This window comes from Pomacea canaliculata, linkage group LG2, assembly GCF_003073045.1.
Source record: "Pomacea canaliculata isolate SZHN2017 linkage group LG2, ASM307304v1, whole genome shotgun sequence".
Classification (NCBI taxonomy): Eukaryota; Metazoa; Mollusca; class Gastropoda; order Architaenioglossa; family Ampullariidae; genus Pomacea; species Pomacea canaliculata.
The window spans coordinates 37,135,603-37,157,244 of record NC_037591.1 but is presented as its reverse complement, the minus strand read 5'-3'; the positions used below and the strand labels follow the sequence as shown (position 1 = coordinate 37,157,244).

Genomic DNA, 21,642 nt, shown 5'->3' with positions numbered 1-21,642 from the left:
GCATTTCCTGGTCAACTGTTTACTGAATCTGTACTAAGCGTTTCACGGCGACCTATTTAAAGGGAGGTGCGTGTGTGTTGGGGGGAACTAGCCACGCCGGCGGCCTTAATATTCGTGTCAACATAAAACAAGATGCTAGACACTCCCAAAACCGTGCTGAGCTGACAAACTCTTCCTTCGCACCATCATGTTTAGTGCGTTTGTTCAGGGTAACGGTATAACATTTCAACGGGTTAACTACCGCAGTCGCCCACCTCACTTAGCTCTGTTGTAAGTAAGGTTTAGTGTTCGCACCAAACTCTCGTGCCCTGTGCTCTAAGGTTTCAATTGTTTAACTCCCCTGTCTCCTCTCGTTTCCCCCTCCCCCCAACTTTCACCTCTCCTCCAGCACCCTCGCACGCGCAGGACCACACACAGACACACGCAAACACAGATACACACAGACACTTTGCAATTTGCCGGCTGTCCGTCCGTCCACACCCGCGCCGACCGACCAAAGATTTATAAGAACGAATCGTATATCAGTGTTCCCGACGAACCACCTACTCCGACCTCTGACTGCTTCCGTTCCACGTGCAAATCTATTTATGGTCTAGACACTCGACTGGTCAGGGACGGTCTACTTTCCTGGACAATGTGTTTTCTTCCTTAATTAAAAAAGATGCCACTACTTGTGGCACCAGATGAGACTAGAAAAGTGCACTTGCAAACAAAGGAACAGGAAGTAAAGAATGGGGAAAGTAAGAGGAAGAAGGGGGTGGGTGGTTCGCAGACCCTGCAACCTAAATACCATTTACACCATTGTAATCTTTAATCTTTTCTTCCAGTCCATACCGATTCCAACAAGCCGTGGAAGCTGGCGCTTTCTAGTCGGGTCTCTGGGGTCAATAGCTTGTCGTCTGCAGCAATCCATACTTCAGACAAGGGTCCCTGCGAAACCGTTCTTGAGAAACTCCTTAGTGCTCTCCATCTATCCATCCGTTTCCCCATCCACACACACACACCTCTTTTCTATAGGGTGAGTGCGGGCGGGGGTATGTGCGATTGCGTGCGCATACAACGTGTAGGTTGACTCGAGCTCCACTACTCTCCCTCCTTCCATGCCAACCACTATACACAAACACACAGGGGAAAGGACCAGAATATCTGAGATGGGGACCTGGGGTTGGTACAGAGCAGAGCTATTCCTTTTCCACCAAGTTCAACACTCATCCCGTTACCTCGTTCAACCCCCTCCCTCTCACGTCCCAATCAAAAGTGCTGGGCCAGTCCCGCCGAAATTTTAACAAGTAGTCAGACGAGGGTACACGAAAATGCGCCAATAGGCCTCAGTGTCAAGACTGCGAAGGGCGATAACTTGCACAGTCACGTTTTGGAGGAGTCTCGGCCAAAGCTCTCCAGGCCCCGGCATCGCGTCTGAACATGGCCCGTCTGGAAGCTGCAACAACATTTCCAGTCTCCCCGGGCCCCGCCCCACTGCGCATGGCTGGCCGGAAACGCGGTTCGGTCTAGCTCGGTCAAGCGGTGACACAAGACGAAGGGCTTGCAGCCCTTGGACATGTCTACGACACGGAAGGGGACTATGAATTACGTGACCGCCAATGTCCTTGGCGGGACTGGCGCTGGTTTCAATTTTTCTTCACTCAAACCTACACGGACCTGCACGCACATACAGAAGTCAGTAAAGTGCTCGGAAAGCCTTCCCGCCTGCATGCAAAACATTACAGGGGAGCGTTTTAATATGTGATGACGAGAAAATGGAATATGTATGTCGGCCCTAAGAAGCAATTATTTCTGCTTTTTTCCCTCGCGTCTACTGAGGAAAAGAAAAGCAACCCCATGAAACGCGATCGCTCTGAGACCGGGGAGATGGGGGTGGGGTGGTGTTACTAGCGCCGAGCGGCCAATACCGAGACCAAGGACTGAACTTTAACGACACCGTCAGCAGCACTAGCAACCAAGGCTACCACCTCCACCACCACAATATTCGTCACGACTCTCTGTCTTTTGCAATGGTACAGCAGCACGTAAAATCCATTCAGATCTATCCCCGTGTCTACTCAGCACCCGGGCCTGCAGCGACTGTATTGACTCAATAAGACGACGTGCAAACGAGGGCTGAGTCCACAGAGACGAGACTCCGGGCCGCTGCCCACCGGCGTACGAAGAGGGTGGGGTGGGCACGTCGCTGGAAGCAATTGGACTGAGACTAACTGTCCTCTGAAGACTTTGCCCGCTGGCACAACGAGCTAGTGCACAGTTTCTCCCTTCTTTGACTGGCGCGAACAAAGTCACCATAAAAAGCTGTTACACCAAAAGAGGATGATGGCTACTGCCTCACTTGAGGATCACAGGGATGCTTGGAAGTCAAAGTTGACTTTTCTGAAAACTGGTTATTAGTCCACAAATGTGGACATTATTTTAGCTTTAAAAAGTCTTTAAACTGACATAAATTCACACATTCTCGCAGAAGTAATCTTGGTGGAAAATGTCCCCACTACCTAAGGTCGTGCTATTTTTGCCTGCCTAGGATGGTGGATCGAAAACTCGGAATGAAACAGACCGAATCTTAGATAGAAAAAACGCCAGAACTACGAATATAATAATCAAAATTAATAACATGGTATTTCTGTATTTTACCCTACTTCCTTTAGAAGAAAAATACGGACAGAGCAAAAGGGCAAGCAACTCTGAAATAATACGTCCGAATGTAGCCTAACCACCACACATCTCACACCCTATGTAGTCTCTAGTAACCCTTGGCGACTTGTTCAATGGGTTTCAACACAATAGACTAGCCCCCAAGTGCTAGGAATTATGCCTCCCTACGTGCTCGGACAACGGAGATTAAAATAAACAGATGCTCACGCACCTCCCATCAGCCAATAAATCAGATGATGAACACTACAACTATAGCGAGATGCAGCGGCTTACAAACCCGCTATGACACAGGATTTTTTTTTTTTTACCTCGAGAAAACTGCACGAAGAAAACGACAGTTCCTCTTGCTCAGCCTATGTTGATAGCAATGCTTCACCCAATCCCCTTTAGAGATCGGAAGACTGCGAAATTAATCGCTGTTAAAATTGCGAAAGCCATAAAAACCGGCTGACCTTTTTCGCTTACTTGTGAAGGACAATGAGTATTTTTCCTCACCTCCCCTAACCCAGACCCCTACCAACCTTCTAGACAACGACAAAATGAGTGAAACACGGCGCATCCCACTCGGCAAAGGAGGGAGAAGAGAAGGCTACAGATCGGTCGCAGGGAACACTAATTCTATTTCGTCGTCACTGCGAGATAAGGCCCGATTCTCTGTGGGAACACTTGCTCCCTTAAATCGAATTCTTGAAACCTGTATCTTAGCAGCCAAAACTTTAATGGACAATCGGTATGCCACGACTTATTTTTTCCTCCCCTTTTCCCCCCTTCACTGTCTTAAATTATAAAGGGCTGTCTTTCCAGAAGCAAGGAGAGAGCCGGCTGCGAGGTGTATACAAATTAAAACCAGAAGCTTGGCAAAGTGAGAAAGTGCAGGGTCGAGTCGCGAAAGAAGGGCGAGAGGGAGGAAGGAGGCGTCAGCGGGGCTGGTGGGTGAGTGGGTGTGTGAAGAAAGGGAAGATATAGGCTGAGAAAGAAAACTGGTTTTAAAAAAAGCCACCCAAAAAAACAGGGCTCTGCATTTCTGGTCATGTCCCCTTTTTTTGTGAGGGCCGCGCTCCGGTCCCACAGAGGACAGGGACAAGTTTGATAACAAGGCCGGCTGGGCGGAGGCAAGACAAACAAAGGCCACGTCAGAAATGAAGAGAATCTGCTGTGACAGTCACAAGGATCGCGCATTTTGGATCATCGATCTCCCTCTCCCTCCCACGTTACCCCCAGCTCTCTCTCTCTCACACACACAGGCTCGTCCATCTTGGCCCTAAAAATGCCAGAGCACGCAAAGGCGTCCAGGGAGGCCCTGGAGATGGCGCGCGCTACCGACCGGCTCGTCCCTCACGTCATTCTGAAGTTACGTCTTTCGCGACGTACTGGAATTAATTCCTTCACGTCATGCTGAAGCTACGTCTGACACTACAGCTTCCTACGTTAATACTTGAGCTACTACGTCAGCCACCTTAAGTCACGGCCCTACGGTATCCTGGAGGTAATCTGTCAACACCATCAAAGAGTAAAGTCCTTAATGACGTTCAGAAGGTAAGTCAGCACGCGCCGCTCAACAGCGTCTTTAAAAAAGAAAAAAGAACGTTGAGACCTCTTGACCTCCCACCGTCCACAGGCGACTCTCCAGAGCTGATGTTTGTGCTTTAACAACCTCTGGTTACCAGTGAAACGGCGCAGGACTGGTATGCCTCGTTGAGAAGTGGAAAGCCCTTAACACTTTATTTTGCGCTACTATCGTTGTACTTCCCTAGATTATAGGGAAATAGTATGGTGTAGTGCATTTAATGCATTTAACTCAACAAGTTCTGGGGTTGAATAGGTTTCTAAATCTTAGTGACTGGGACTGGGGTTGGAAAAGAATAAGTTCTCCCCGGCCTCCAATCCCACTACCCCATTATTTAAGCACAGAATGGCCAGCCAGCAGCAGAGGTAGAATTGTCTTTAAACAATTTCAATGGCTTCCACACCCACACCAAGTCCGTTTGGACCAAAAGCCATCCATCACGTTGGCACATCGTCAAAGCGAACAGGTAGACGGACTGCCGACGTCATCCGACGTGTAACGGGTGCCGGCGCTAAAGACACGATCACAACCATCAATCACACGGTATTCCAGTAAAAAGACAGCCAAGCTGGCGGGGCTTTGCATTGATCTCCGCGCCACCCATGCATACCTGTCCCTCCCAATCACTGTTCCAGCCCAATAACACGCTGGCATGTACCTGACAAAAAAGGCCCCAAAAAACAAACCAAACTAAACCAAAACTAAGTTTCGCTTCAAGCCGGCTAAAAATAGAAACCCAGAGTATTACCAGGTAAATCCATAAGTTTCCTTTGCCTTCCCTCCTGTCGCAAATAGGAATTCTATGTTGCAGCTTTGCCCCGAATCCGAAAATAACATAAAATACTTTCAGGCTTTAAGAAACAAACTTGCTTCTCTTGTTTGCTGATGGCGAGAGCCGTTTTAGTGAGATGTCTCCATTTTCACCACCACTTACATCAGAACTATTGCATTGCACGTCGGATCAAGTATCTAAAACACCAGCGCAACAGAGCGCTAATAACACGAGTTTATAACAGGTAACAACATGGGCTCAGTTTATCCCACCATACCAGCAGGCAGACCACTTCCATGAATCAAAATTATGGCACCTGTAAGCTCGCTTCCACATTTGTTCACACGTGCATTAAGACGGACGCTGAGAGACGGGACTCACCATGAAGAAGTAGATGGTATCGAGCTCAAATTCCGTGACTGTCAGGTTCCGGTACACAGTGTAGACCGTCACTGCAGATGCCTCCTTCTGCTGCGGGAAGTAGCGCACCTTGAAGCGTGTTACCTCCCCTACGAGGCTAGGTGGCAGCTCCCAGGCGATGGTGATGTGACTCGGCCCCACGCTGACGCGGCGAACACCAATTACCTTCGCTGCACGTGACAGAGAAAGACAAAAAGGAAGATAACGAGATGTGCCAGAAAGTCTCATATTTCGACTAAACCAACAAAAGTTATTTTTTTCATACTTTTTTTCAGCTAAGCGCGTCATTTAATTTCTAAACTGAGAGCAAATGTCACGAAAGGTTTTGAACGTTTCGGCACGACATTTTGTAAACTGGAATCACCATCTTCACAAAACTGTTCTTAGTGACACGAAGTAAATAAGAGGAAAAATGTAACGGAACGGTTTTGCTGAAGCAGAAGCAAACGTAAACACTCGACGCTGCACGCGCAGAAATAACCTTTTTTCTGAGCAAAATTTGAAAGTGTTCATGCTTTTTAATTCAGACAACTTGGCGCACGGGAGCAGATGGCGATGTGCAAACAAAGCGGCGCTTGTTTCTGGAACTCTCGACATGAACTGGACATTTAAAGACAACACACGCTGCCCACAACTCCTGCCATGACTGGTTCTCGGAGGAGTTGACGAGTAGGAGGGGTACAGGGGGGCAGGGAACATCCCCCGACCCAGACCTTTTTTTAAAGTGCTCGGTCTTTTGCCGAGGGGGCAATAGGTGATCGGAGCCATAAAGAAGGACGGTGGAGAGAGAGAGATGGTGGTTCGTAAAGAACACATTTCTTTTTAAAGCAAATCATCAGGGTAAGCAAATAACTGTGAGGAAATATTCTACGCCTTCTGCTCGTCCCTAAAATCCTGCTTTGCTCTACTGGCAGACCTCTCTGTAGCCTTAGCAGGACAACTCTGAGTGATGACGTGTCGACATACCCGAGGCCTCCGTGTTGACGGTGACGTATGCCGAGGCGAAGGCGCCGCTGATGTTGCTGACTCCGTTCTCAGCGTACACAGTGATGTGGTACAGCGAGCTGGACTTGAGGTTCGTCAAAGTCACGCTGCAAAACATTATTGCTGTTAAAATCTCTAAAACTAGCATGCCGAATGTATTCCTATTTCTTATCCGACTTTTCCTTTTACCATCCCCCCTAACTTTTTTCACACAACATATTTAACATGGGTAGAAAACGGTGCGCACTTCGCGCTAACACACTTTAACATATCCTAACACGCAAATCTTTCACTGACTTCCACTTTAAGCATTTAAAAAAAAGCTCACTTATCACTAGCGTAGGGGATAAAACTTCAGCGGAAGACCACTTTTAAAAATATTCCAATCATCTCAAAATAAAACAGCAACAATCCTACCGGCTACATATTTTGTCACCGATATCAACGTTTAATAGCTACACAACTTCCCCACCGGCATAAAGGAAATCTTTAAAGAAGTTTTCTTACCGTTGATACAATTACGGCATTGGAGCTATAAAACACAGACTGAGCTGGCTAGACCGGTTTTTGTGAGGAGGCAAAGTTCACAAACCTCTAAGAGCAGAGGGTGAGACCGCCTTTCCTTACCTGGTGGTATTGAAGCCATACCAGCCGGGACTGTAGAGAACATCGTTCCCGCACTCTGCGCACACTACCCGATACTGGAGGTCCGTTCGTCCACCCAGGTCAAGGGGCGGTGACCAGTCCAGGGTCACGGAGTTGGAGGAGACTGCGTTGACGATGAGATGGCGTGGTTCTGAGGGAGGTCCTGCAACAGAAACACCAACTCTTGAGATAACGTCTGCAAGCTGCCGAGTACAGTGACACGTGTAGGAGCATCATCTGTATAATAAGAAGCAGTGTGCAGTAATATTGCATGGATGTGTAATCATGCCACAGGTACAACTTGGGATGAATTTCTGGTTACATTAATGTTATACCACACACACACACTCTTTGTGTTATACCAGAATTACGACTCTACGACGTTGTGCCATCGTCTTGGCTGGCACCGACTGAAGTATGTTAGACTTTTAATGAGATTACATGTTTGTCCTTCGGCTTTCGTTATGAAAAGTACCGTAGCCTTATCACCTTTGCGCGGAACCGGAAGTTTCGTCTGCACGGCAGCGAGTTTGTTGCCAAGCGCGTTACTGCTTGTCAGAAGGAAGGAGCAGCAGACGACCCGTGACGACCACAACAACTCGCCTCGGCATCCAGCTGATCTTTGAACAGGGATGAAAGATGGATGGAGACCGCGAGAAAAAAGGGCGGTGAGGAGAAAAAGGGGGATTAGGAAGTGAGGGGGGAGATAAGACTACTGACTCACGATGAGTCACATGCAACCCCCTCTCCTCCTCTTCTCTTGCAAAGAGTCCAAAATGTTATCCTGAAGGCGGATGTTTTTGTTTTTGTGGAATCTGTCTGGAATTAAACTGAAATCTCTGGCGAGGGGTGTGCCATTTATTTTATTATTTTTTGCGCGATTCGTATTGCGTACGTTGATAGCTTGGATAAGACGACAAAAAAATAAAGTTAGGATGAATGCTGATAACCCTACCTCGCTCTTTATAAGACTTGTTCAGTTCGGTTGCGCGATTAAGAGGAGGCTTGTCTTCAAGGTACCGGAGTAGCGCGTGGGGTCGTCGGTTCCGATATCATCCCCACCAAGGATATGTTCTCCACATGTCATCTGTTTATGTGTCTGGCTGCCGCTTCCTGGTTACGCCGCACGGCGTAAATCCTTAATATGGATGTTGCACGGACAGGAAAAATCAGAAAGCAGAGATCGACCCTTTTACCAGTTCCCGTGGATTTCCTGCTCTTTCCGCTAAATGAGATGCATTTCCGTCAAGAGATTTTCAACTCACGTTTTCCGACCTGCAGTCAGCTGCGTCATCTTGGTCATGGACTCTCCATTGTCATTCACAGTTGAACAACAGACATGACACACTACCTTCAGCAGTAGACTTGTTTTGATGGAGGCATGTACACGCGTAAACATTACGCACATTTCACTGAGAACGATTAACATCAAGGCTGTGTTTGGACATCCGGACCATACTGGCTTACATGATATATACTTCTTCACTTCAATTTCATTCTTATCTTCAATCGCTGGCCCCCTGAGAGAGAGGTCTCTTCCTGCCTTTGTCAGTAGAATTTTCATTATTAAAACATGGAGAAGAGACCAGGTGGTTCTGATGAGGCAATTAAGATGTAGGAAGAGTCCGCTTGATCTTCCCATCTACGCAAACGGTTGTAGCTATAACATGAAGACCACGTCAATGTTACGTAAATGGACGCCATCTTGATGCTCGCATTTGAGAACGAAAATCAGAGGAAACAGGAGAGACGCAGGAGACGGGAAAGAGGTGGGGTGGGGTGGGGTGGGGTGGGAGGTCGGTGAAGAATCGGTCAGACAGCAACGGGTTTTTAATGCCAGCTCCATCCTCTAAACGTTACGGACGAGAGCTCTCCGAGAAAACACCGCAACACCAGCTCGAAAAACACGCAGGACCCGTGCAGACTCCGGATTTTTATGGATTGCGACACAACCACCGAAAGCGTGACTCACTGCAATCCTGTTGCTAAGAGTTATCTGCCGGGATCGGGAAATTATCGTCCCTGGTGGCTTCAACTGCTAACCACGAAGGCCGTATCGTTTAGCAAGAGGGGACAATAAAGCGAGCCTGACCCTGTGTGCTAGTAACGGTGTATCGCCGAGCGACCTGAAATTCTAGCCCCTAGCTGCTTCCTCCAACTGAAGGCTGGACTTTGGTAGCCATAACAAAAGTCTCATTCCTCAGTGGCACACGTGTGAAAGATATTTCAGACACCTGAGGAGTACCTCATTATTTTAAAGATATGTTTCTCCGATCCAGATTACATCTTTAATGTCGTTGTTTAGCGACAAGTGTCACATCTCGAACTGCAAAGCGCGGGCCATATCGGTGTACGTGTTCTTTACTACTGTAACCCGCCGCAGTTACATTTCACCCCCGAGATGCAATCGCCTCTTCTCAATACAGAATGAAAAGGCTCCAAGGGTTGACAGACATGTTACGAAAAGTACAACATATGTCGAAAGATTACAGGAGGAAAACTATTTTAGAATTCATGTCCCAACTTAATTTCTCCAATCTGCTCAAAATCATGTTCAATAATCCAATCAAGCGGCAAAGTTGGACAGGAGAAAACGAGACCCCGAGTACAGTAGGCAGGCACCAGTGTCTCCCTCATTGCTGTTCAATGCTTGAATAATGAATTACAATGCGTGCTCCGGGGCATTGCCCTGGAATCGCGACTCTTTTATATCTCCATGCCTTTCATGTGCCATGTTTCATAATTTATTTTTAACCATATGCCTCTCTGATAAACTTTCGTCTTTCTCTCCCCTCCTAACCCTCGCCAAACGAGCATGGCTGTATCGCTGCACGTGTTAGTAGAAACATGTATATAATAAATAAGCAAAAGCCTGCGCCGAGACCTACACAAATGTCAGCCAGTCGCAAGGTTTCTTCTTAAAGGCCGAAGTCGAAATGGGCGTGTTTTCAAATGGTTTCGCCCGTGCGAGGGAAGGTAGGAGTACACGGGGTCAGTACCGGCGGTCAGTCTTCCCTAATTGCTACCCTGGCCCCGAGGCAAAGTGGAGATCGCAAGCGATAAACCGTCTTTCTCAGCCGAGTTCTTGGTGTTGGCGGTTAGAAAGGTGGAGTGAAACGGTTTGCAACTGAACATACTGTCAGGGTTAGGACCGACAATTGAATGTATTCTCCATCAAATAAAAATAAAAATAAGGGAGAAAGAGATGAACAGCGGAAATGACACAAACACAAAGACAACCGCATTTTAAAACTTTATTTTGAATGCTTTCGTCTATCTGTTTATATCTCTCTATATCTTTCTTCACTGATAAGGGATGATAATATTCAATATTTTCCCCTGGTGACTGACATAAAATACATCTGTTTTGAGTGCAATGTTCGTACCTTTACAAATAGGCAACAATTCACACCTGTAACACAGAGTCCATCCACCATCTACAACAGCGGCCCCACGGTCCATGTTTGTCTGTTGGTGAGTACGACAAGGTGAATAACATTGTCTGTCACGTGCATACACATTCAGTCTCGTGCACCTCTTGGCTCAAAGTGAAGATTTCAAAAATGGGTGGACATGTGTTGATCATCTTTGGTTGTCCTAACGGAGGATGACATGTGCACCCAGGAGCACCTGGTGGTGGGTGCGAGAGGATGTATGAAAGTATGAATGCCTCAGATGCCATCATTCAAGAGGAAGTTCTCGACCGTAACCTGGCAATTAATAAGTTAGTGAGAACTGAAGTTGTAAGAAACATCAACGAGAGGTGGCACGTTGATAAAAGTATAAAAGTTGGGATAAAAAAAAAAAAAAAAAACTGGCGCAAGGTAGAAAAGCGAACCTCTGCAAGACCTGGCGCCCTCAGCTCAGTGACTTTCAGTGGAATCTGAATGTTACGTAAATCATGAGATGAAGGGGGATCGAAGGTGTTTGAAACTGTACAAATAAATTAAACGAGTTTCAGTTGCAAACCATTACGCCTCAGACAGAAAACTTGGGGAATAGGGACGCAAACCAAGAAAGTGATCAAAATCCACTCAGAAAACTGACTTTCTCCGTGTGAGTCGGCGCTGATTTTTACGTGAAAAAAACATCAGGCCCACTGGTAAAAAACTGTTAGTTCAAGGACTATTTTAACATATTTACAGGATCTTGGATTTACCAAAACAGTGTTTACAATGGAGAAAAACCAACGCCACTGAAGAAACGCAGTAAGAGAACTTTGGCGGACGGCACTGTTAAAACCTACGAGTATAATGTTGTAACAAAAGATATACGCTTGTTTTTTGATGACGAAGAAGCAAGAAAAATATTTAATGATAAGTTTGAACTTGGGCTAAAAAAATCGGGATGTAAAGTCCCGGTCTGCTTTTGTGTCCTCTCTACTGGATAATTTCTTGAGCGGTGAAAGTCCTGAGTTTCCCTGCAGTCAAGATAGTGGTAATGTACCCATGCAAGAACAAACATCATCAGCAATTCCATGTTTGTTGTTGGTGAGCACGACAAGGTGAAGGATATTATTGATCAAGTTCATGCACATTCAGTATCGTGCCGTCTTCGCTAGAAGTGAATAATTCAACAATGGATGGGCATGTGCTGACCATCACTTTGGGCTGTGCCAACAGACATACTATCATCTGGAGCTCGTCGTCCCCACTAGGTGACAGTTATTTTGCTAACGAAAGAATGTACCTTGCGTACATTACGTCGGGGATCATCCCCATTCAATATAAAAAATTTTCTAATTTTGCCAATTTGGGACATGTGAATGATGCATTTTTGAGAAAAAGGCTTCCACGGTTTTCTGCAGTCGTTGACTTCTTGAAGCGCCAGTCCGTCGCAGCTGCACTTGCAGCAGAACAGTCTCCTGTGGCCGACGGGATCAGTGTGATGACAGATGCAAGGCACGCTTGCCTGAAAAATTCGTATCACACTGATCATGTTACTTTAGGACTGTCGACTCACAAGGTTGTAAACCTCCAGCATATCACCAAAGAGGACGACGTGTGCACCCAGCGGCACGAGGCAGTGGGATGCGAGAGGATGTATGCAAGTATGAATGAGTCAGGCGTTAGAATTCAAGAACACGTTCACGATCGTAACGTGACAATAAATAAGTTAGTAAAAAATAAAGGTGTTAGAAACATCAACGAGAGGTGGCACGTCGCTAAGAGTATCAAAGCTGGGATGAAAAAACTGGCGCAAGGTAGTAAAGTGAACATCGGCAAGACGTGGCATCCTCAGCTCAGCGACAAGACAGCAGCGGTCAGAGATCATGTGTACTGGTGTATAGATCATTGCGATGGCGACCCTGTGAGACTTAGGCACTTGTTGGATGGATGTATTACACATTTCCAAAACATCCATGACAAGTGTAACCAAGCCTCACCTTGCAGGCAATCGCATATATACCATCTCTAATAGTGCTGACTGATCCTGCTGCTGTCAAGCTGCTGAGCGACTTTCTACATGGCCATGTTTTGTATAAACATCCTGAGGACTACGTGATGTCTAGGGACACATTTTATGTTGAAAGTTTTAATAATATATGTCTGATGTATCTGCCTAAGCGTGTTCATATTAAAAGCCCGATGCACTATGACATGCGCATGGGTCTCGCTGTTTTAGACTGGAATGAACACGTTGATAGAGACTCTACTTCAAATTACAACAAAGCAAGTGTACAACACAATCGGAGACAGCTTGGACAACGCACTTAAAAAAGAAAACTTATAATTTAGTAGAGGATATCTGGAGATGTGTCGTTGAGCAATACAAATTCGATTCCGAACATGAGGAAATATATTAATTGAAAACAGACAGTAGTTCTGATGAAGATTTGGAAATTAATAATATAATTTAAATAACAAATTGATTAATGAGATAATAATTTACCATCAATGTTTGTACTTTCAAACTGAATTGCTGTTACCACGGTACAGCTCCACACCGATAAATGTATTGTCTATATAGACATGTTTGATCCTTCAGTCTAAAACTGCAAGACCTACTCGTATGTTATAGGTGATTTTTGTCTTGTTCACTTTACATGTTTGTTATTCTGTGATATCCATTGAAGGATCAGTAATAGTGTTAAATTCTGTGCTTCCATTGTTATACTGGTGATTTTGCTTTTGTTATGTATCAATCTGTATGACAGTGCCTCCAGCCACTGATTTTGTTTGAAAATTCAGTTGTTTTTATGTTCGTGTCATTTTCGCTGTTCATTCTTCTCTTCTTTGTATATTCTAGTTTTGTTTGTTGGTGGAGAATACATTCAGTCCTAACCCTCTGACAGTGTGTTCAGTTGGAAACCGTTTCACTTCAGCTTTCTAACCGCCAACACCAAGTACTCGGCTCAGAAAGACATTGCATTGCCTTAGCCTGTGACAGTAGGTTCACATAGAAGCCGTTTCGCCTCAGCGCTCAGACCCTGCGGCAAGTACAATGGTCGGAGGAGGAAGAAGTTTTATTGCCAGGCGGGTCGGCGGTGTCTCTGATCTCTACCCCGCCTTTGTCCAGGTACAGTAGTAATTTGAGACAACTGGACACAAATAGCATCGCGTGTACTCCTACCCTCCCTCGCACGGGCGATACCACTGTCTTCTGTCCTGACAGAAAACTTCGGCCTTTAAAGCTCGTGTCACAGTCGTGTCGTGGGTACCCTGCGGCGCTGGCAAGGTCACCAACAGTTTCCAGTCGTGGGAACTATGCAGCCACCATAGTGTTGTTGTTTTTTTTATGCGTTTTGGCACACATGCGCAGATAGTCTTGTTATGAAAACGTACTTCAATAGATTGACTGTGGAATGAAACTGCTATAACGCAGTGTGGAAGGTGAAGCTTGTGGGTTCGGTTTTTCTTTCAGATACGTTTTTCTTTGTTATTAACGTTTTGATTCTACTCTGTGTGTGTTGGGGGTGGGGGGGGGGTGGCGCCAGTTTGCTTGTATGTTTTAATTTGCTAACAATTGCGCAGACACGTGTGTTTAGGTGTAGGTTGTTGTTTAGGCAGAATGACTAAGCATATAAAAATCACTTAGCTGAGGTCGAAGTTTCATTATCGATAACCGTTTGGGATGTTCGCGCATGTGTAGAACAGGTCAGACCTGGGAATAATGTGGTTGCGAATGGTCAACGTTGGGTAACTGATGTCAAAATTCACCCTTACACCTCAACAACTAAGCAGTCTACCGTTTTCCCCAACATCCATCCTACACACCTGGTAAGTAGCTGTAGATTCCGGAAAAAGCTATATCGTGTAAAACCTAAGCAGCCAGTCTTGTCAGCCATGAAACAGTCAGGTTTCTTCGGCAACCTCACTCCATGTCCCACCCACCCCAGCCCCTTCCGTTCATTCTCGTACCTCCATCCCCGCTTGCTGCCTCCCGAAATACTAAGAAATAAATGTCAGCTCTCGAGGAAGCGACAGATTTAGCACCAGGAAATGCAGCTTTCTTCCAGTGCACTTTTTAGGACTTGGGACGCTACAGGCCCAGCCTCCTGCTTAATTAAGTTTATATGCTCGCACGATGTCGTGCAGTGTCTTCCATCGTGATCCAGTTATTTAAGCGACTAAACGTTTCCTAACATCAGTTATTTCACGGTGGATACGATGGTGTTCGTGTGTATGTGAGTACTTTAACAAAGAAGTAACCCTTATCAGATTTTGCTTTTATTTTGGTTGCACCTGAAGTGTCTTGAAAAAAGCGTTAACTGCAGCTGAGTAAAATGAAAACAACAGCTTACTTGTACATGGTAAGGATTTGCTGTCCTGGGGACTGCGGTAAAAACCCGTTCTGCACGTGCATTGGGCGGCGCCTTCACTGTTGGAGAAACTGTTGTCCGGGCATTCCCAGCACGGACCGGTTCCTTCAGACCACTTGTAGAAGTTCTGAGGGCATGCTGCACACAAAAAAACCCAAGAGTTTATTTTAACCTGGTGATGATGTGGTCGGTAAAGGGTTACCCACGTAACAATTCAAATTACACAGTGTCGTAACCTTAATTACACAGTGTCATAACCTATTTAACACAGTGCAGGATAACACACAGGCAACTTAAACAGGTACATCTTGGGACACATTCTAAGCAATAAAATGATAGCCAAAAAATAATGCATTCAATTAACCATTTAATCAATACTGAAAGCAAAATATAAGCCTAGGTTCGACCATATAGCAAAAAATTTCTCCTCCATGAGTATTCAGAGCGCGATGTTCTACACAAGACCCCTATTGAAAACACACATTTACTCCGGGTTGAAACGGTGGTTTATGTAGATCCAATCTCTCACCCTTATCTAGGAAACTATCTCAGAACTTTTCACGCAGCCCTACATAACCATGTCAGTAATTTCAAAAATGAACATTTACTCTTATTCCGCCAATACAGGCAAAGTTCAACATTTGAAACAAAAACAAAGTGTCTGTTCGCGCCGCAGAAGTCAATACCGACACCAGAGTAACGGCCAAGTCAATTGGTGGCAAAGCTGACAGTTTGCCAGGGGAGGGGGATACGGGGAGGAAGGGAGAGAGAGGGGACTTGTGAGAGAACTTTGTCTTTGTATCCAGTGTTTGTCCCAGAACAACTTGCCTGCGGTAACTATGCCATGGTTATCACCAACACACATCAAACCTTTTGTCTCGGCAGGTTTGGTAAATGCCACAATGAACAGCGCAAACATGTCTCCCTCTCGGACATCATGCACCACTCCTGACGTGACAGCCCGAGGACGGGGTGGGATGGGAGATGAGGGTAAACAGAGGAGGAGGGTGTGCGCGCGACCAGTGAAAGCGTGCGTGTGTCCGTGCGCGTGCTTGCGTGTGTGAGGTAGACGGCCAACCGATTGACTGGTCGAAAAGACGGACAAATGGAGATAATCCAAAGATCTTTGAGCTGGTTTCCTTTCCCCACCCCATCTTTTTATTCAAACACAATAGTAGAGCTCGTGTATATTTCCACTACCTAGCATAGTAACTACCGGTAAGAAACAATGGTTGACAGGACTTGCATAGACGTTAATGCAGCTAATCCAGTATCTTCTAGAATCATTAAACAAAACGAAACCAACCATTCAATGGGCTTGAAGTACTGTGGTGAATAACCCACTGCTACCTTATCAGCTCAACCTGCCCTCCCGTGTGTCAAAGCATTCTCGAAATGAGCGTCTGCTCAGGTGGCTAACACATCAGCTGAATTATTTTTAGTTAACAATCATAGCTGAGCGCCGACATTTTGATGTCATCTTATTATGTCATCACCTTATTTTGACGTCATCTTATTTTGTCATCACCTTATTTTGACGTCATTCCGCACCTTCTGTCATTTGTGAAGCGCCTTGAGCTGTCCACAGTCCAGGATATGGCGCCAGACAAGTGAACACCTTATCATTATTATAACAGAATATTTTTTAAACAAATAAAATGGAGAACAGTTTCACAAACTTCATTACAACTAAGGCCACACAGCATCTGGGGAAAATGAAGCGATGTTAATCTACCACAAAAAATCCAGCTGGAGGAAAAGAAAAAGATGGCTTTACTCAACGGCTCCTTCCTTCTTTGTCGCCAGCCACTGGTGGTAGGGTGACGTGAAAGGAGGAGGAGTGGAAAGGCCAACGCCAACAAACAGACCAAATTGTTGGCCACCGGCCGACGTTTGAACTCCGTCGTGAAAACAACACCAAGGCTTGACAGACATACTTTGGACAAGGTCCTCGCCCCCGTCGGACCTTACCTGTAGGCGAAGAATGGTGGTTGAACTGGTTGAACAGCCAGCCTGTGGCGCCGTAATTTTTTTTTAACGAGGAAGTGAATTAAAAAAAAAAAAAACCACCACCACCACCGTGATCTATTTCTACGCTACAGGAAGGAAAACATGCTTTTCTCCCGACATGCAGGTAGTGTGGGAAAGATATAAGGAATAAGAAACAGACAAATTAGGCTTCAGCTGGCATGCGCAACCTTCTCTCTCTCTCAGCTTACGCACTCCTGCAAGGAATCCTGTGCGGTGCCTTTAATCGCGTCATGCTAAATCTCTTCTTACACAGACCGAGGTCAGGCTTTCTGCAACACCCAATTTGGAACAAAAACTCGAAGCCCACACGCGGTTGTAATTTTTCCCTTGCCTTTCTTCTCTCTTTGTTCTACGTCTCTGCAATCACCGTGACCCAGCGAACAAGGCAGAAATCTCCCTTTTATTTCCGGGTCAGGTTGTGTTCACCAAGGAAAAGCAATGCAGAAAATTTAAAGAGAAAAAATTATCGCGGCAAAATCTGGAAAGATGCCGGAGAATGGTCCAATACCTCCACGCTTCAGAAAAGCCTTGCTTTGTATAGAAACCAATCACAGCGAGGAAGAACAGAGACTGGGTGAGAGTATGAAAGTGATTGCAAACGACACTGCTGACGTCAGAGAGGGGGTGGTGGTGGTGGTGCCAGTGGTTTTGTAGAAGTAATAAAGTCATTCTGCTGTTGGGCAGGGACCGTTTCGACAAAGGTTTTCTGTTCACTACCATCATTTTAACCTCAAGTGACGGGGTGGAGTTAGACGGAGGATGTTTTCCAAATCACTACCATTTTGCACTGGCGTTTATTTATTACTCGTTTACTTCATCACAAATGTATCAAAAACACCATTTAAAAGCAGGCCAGTAAAGCCTTTCCCTAAGCAGTTAGTGAAACCTGCCTCCCCTCCCGCCCCAACAGTTCGGAAGTGACGTCACAGGCGATGTCGATGGCGGCAATGACTGTGTGGCCTTGAGTGACCAAGTGTGTCCGGGGGTGAGCTGACATGTCGTTAGCCGCCTAATGGGCCGCAAATCACGAAGCTGATGCCATGCGTCTTCGATCCGGTCCCGTGTTGCGTTGTGCGTTGGGGAAGGGGGGAGGGGGGAAAGGGGAGCGAGGGAGGCGCTGGGAGAGGGTCAATGAAGGTGAAGGAGTCAGGGGGTCCATCTCTTGCGCAAATCTGAATCGTTTTAAGATCCCAGAAAGAGTCAACACGCGGTACCAATGCTCTGGATCATTTTAAGCGATTGAGCTTCCTCCCCTCACCCCAAACCATCCCTACTTCTCCATCCGCTGCTACTCTTCCCTTTCAACTTCAAATAGCCATTTGCACCGTCTTCCACATTCAATTCAAAAAGGCGGGGGTGCCATAGGATTTTTTTTTGAATAAAAAGAAAATGCAAAGAATGCAAATGAGGGGCCAGAACAAAGCTGGGGCGCTATAACAGAATGGCAGAAAAGGCACCAAGACCCCGCTGGATGCCGAGTTCGGTTTTGATAGGAGAGTTGTGTGTGCTGGGGGTGGGGATAGGCAGTTGTGGAGCGACGCGCTGTCGGTGCTTCGTTGTGAATGTAGAATCGGGCTGAAGTCAGAAGGATGGTTGCGTGAGTGGACGAAAACGGCAATACGACACAATCCTACATTAAAATATTCAAAGCGACAATTTCGAGAGTTCACTGAGGCCAAAAGGCTGCAGTGCACGACAACAACTTAGGACACGCACACACGGATGCACGCACTCAAAAAGACAAGAAGCGTAGAGCATAAAGCTTACGCGGCAGATTTTCTATATTAGGGAACTCAAAGAAAGCGTCCAGGACCAATTTCAAACTAAAGGGGTTAACAAAAATGTCTTCTGGCGTTTAAAATGTTGCACACAGCAGTTCTCTGCACAAGCTGATGTGGACAGCACGCCGAAGTATAAAGAACCCAGGAACTAGTAGCTATATACCTACACACTTCCATTCTCCGGCACTTCTCCGTCGTCCATTCCACTCAAATCCATTCAACAAAATCTGGGTCACTAGAAGGGGAGCGGGGATATGAAGAAAAGATACACAAAATAGGGAGAGGGAAAAGCGAAGACTGCATCTTTATCTTGGGTAGTGACAACATGTCATAGAATGATGCCAATGGGTCACGCATGCACTTACAAAGGGAAGGTCGTAAGCGACAGCCCAGGACCTAGGACTCCATGCACGAGAAGCAAGCACGTGGACCTCCAGGTATGAGGTGGCTGTGGTCAATGCTGCATTACCATCCGTCGTCCAGACGGTCCAATCCAGACATTTCTGAGTGCACACTGTTTTGCAGGAACTTACGAGGTTTGGAGAAAGTGAACAGAATGAACGTGTCTGTTTCTGACGCGAGGGACAATCTTATGAACGGTGTTTACAGTTGTCAGTGTGAGTGACTGCCTCATTTAGGGAAGGCGAAGTAAATGTCACATGACACCTGCCATTAAAAGGTTAAGTACAACCCACCCTACCCAAATCACTCGATCACAAAACAATAAAGTTTAAAGAAAGGCAGTTGATATTCATAAGTGGGCGGGTCTGAATGAACAGAAGTCGCTTGAAATATACGAGTTCTGCTGGAAAAATCGTCGGCACCTTCACCAAAGCGTTCCCCACTGCCACTTAGGGAAATGAATGAGTGTGACAAATAAAGTGTAAGCACTTCCATTATCCAACAGAGCTTAAAACAGACATCAACGGATATCTTTGCTGAGCAAACTGAACTTGAGCCGCAAATGGAACCAACATCAATTTTTACTTTAACCACATTGGACGAACAGAATACTGCAAGCAAAATGATTATGTCGAGTCCAAACTTCGGGCCTTTTTGATCGAACGTTAATTCCGCGCGCTGGTTGTGGAGGGGTCGCCATCTTGAAGGGCTGCGCGAGCTAGCTGCGTGTTGCAGGGTGCCGAGTGTTTGCCCTCTTGATCGAATGCCGTTCAAAGCGAGTTGTCGATGTCTGCCGTCTTGATCGAATGCCAGGCCGCGGCGTGTTGTTCCTGCCGAGTGTTTGGCATCCTGATCGAATGAAATTCGGCGCACGTGCATGATGCCTGTACCTGTGGGAAGGTGAGCGCAGAAACGTTCACATGGTTACATCTCTTGTCGCAGGGAAAGGATGAAGGAGAGGATCAGGGTGTATGAGAAATGGCGGAGGTGGGCGTATGAGTGAGAGAATGTGCTAAACATGTCAAACGGAATGCAAAACAGAGAATAGAGCGGACAAGCAAAAACCGAAAGCCGACAAAATCTGGACAGTTCTTAATGAGACGACCAGCAGAATTAATAGCACGGCATCAGAAGAAATGCGGCGCGTGCAATGTATCACTCAGACAAGCAGGTGGCTTTTGGACCAACTTCTTTGACGACGGTCAATGCATCTACTGAATTTTTTGTCGCAGACGGCCATTATCTTCCCTTTCTCCGTTTTCACCCATTTCAACCTTACTGTATTTATTCTTAAGAAGGATTTTTCACACATACATTAAATTGTCTTTCTCTGCAGAAAGTGGAATCAAGTTCCAATTCAAGAAAACCCGGCAATCTACGACAAAACTATTATCTTTGGGAGAGGATAACAAAAACAAATCACTCCATCTTTTAGATTTAGCAACGAACAAACGAAATATCCGCCTGTCTACATAAACGAGAACTTCCATCAAACATTAGGAATATTTGGCCATGAGGGTTCTAATGCAGACACATTTTTAGTTGAGTTTATTCTAAGAAGAAAAAGAGAAACATAGAGACATGAATATCAACATGCTGCTCAGAGAGCTGTTCTTAATCGGATGAAGATGTTTGGCAATGTTTTTACTTGACTGTTATACTTTCCATCGCGCAATACGTCATACCCTCGACCATAGCAGCCAGCACCGACACGCGAGATAGCAGCCGGTTACAGAGAAAAACTAAAGACAAACCGCTGTTTAGTGAGAAAAACCACATCAATCGACAGAAAAGAGCTACTTCATTTAGACACAATTACAGATCCTCCACTTCCACACGCGTCCTAACGCCACCCGTCCCCCCAACCTTTCTACCCAGCACCCTGTCCAAGCGTTATGGCTTTTATCTGTTGTTTTGGCCTCAAAGTCGCCTGCGTGTGTCCTACGACACAAGGTCCCTCTTCATCTCAGAATGCCATCATTTAGTTTATTGTATCATTCATTTTCTACTGATCATACGTTACCGTCACAATTACAGCTCTCCCCCCTTCTCTCTCTCTCGCTGGCAGCTGTTCCGCGGGGCTGTGCGCGCCCGAGTATTGTTCCTGCACCGATCGTGTGATCGATCAAAGCACAAACATCAGCACCAATGCAAGGGCCCTGTTATGACCAGATCCGCAAACGCCATCAATCATACTTGTCCACGCGACTCTCATGTGGCGACCTCGACAGTCCTCGCCGCTCCAAGCGCGTGTGTGCATGCGTACCTGCGTGTGCGTGTTTGTATACGGGTTCACGTGCGTCCGCGAGTGCGTGCGTTAGTGCTTGCGTGCGCATGACCATGCGCGAGCGAGATCATCAAGCACCGATTTCCGATTTCCAGAAGCTTCTGGATACAGTTTCAAAATCTCGCACGAAAAGGACCCAGGGTCAACAACAAGCTGGGGGAAAACTAAAATAACCAGCATTATGACGTCAACAGACACGTGCTGACGGGTCAAAAGTGCAGACAGATGAAAGGCAGTGCATAGGAGATAGAAAAAGGAACGGAATGCGCCAGGTGTCTTGAAAGAAAGAAAAAAAAAAAACAAAACCCGGGGCTTTTTGTTCACATCCCT

The 21,642-nt window shown here is 46.1% G+C and overlaps 1 protein-coding gene across 2 annotated transcripts in view; it reads right to left on the bottom strand.

Annotated features, from left to right (window-relative positions):
* LOC112556188 (ephrin type-B receptor 1-B-like) overlaps positions 1–21,642 on the bottom strand; it is a 147,298-nt gene that overhangs the window by 34,747 nt on the left and 90,909 nt on the right. For both annotated transcript variants that reach the window (XM_025224959.1, XM_025224960.1), the window contains exons 4-7: positions 14,794–14,949; positions 7,032–7,212; positions 6,387–6,511; positions 5,382–5,590 (exon numbers count right to left, since the gene is read on the bottom strand). In XM_025224959.1, coding sequence (XP_025080744.1) covers positions 5,382–5,590; positions 6,387–6,511; positions 7,032–7,212; positions 14,794–14,949 — 671 coding nt within the window. The remainder of the gene's footprint in view (positions 1–5,381; positions 5,591–6,386; positions 6,512–7,031; positions 7,213–14,793; positions 14,950–21,642) is intronic.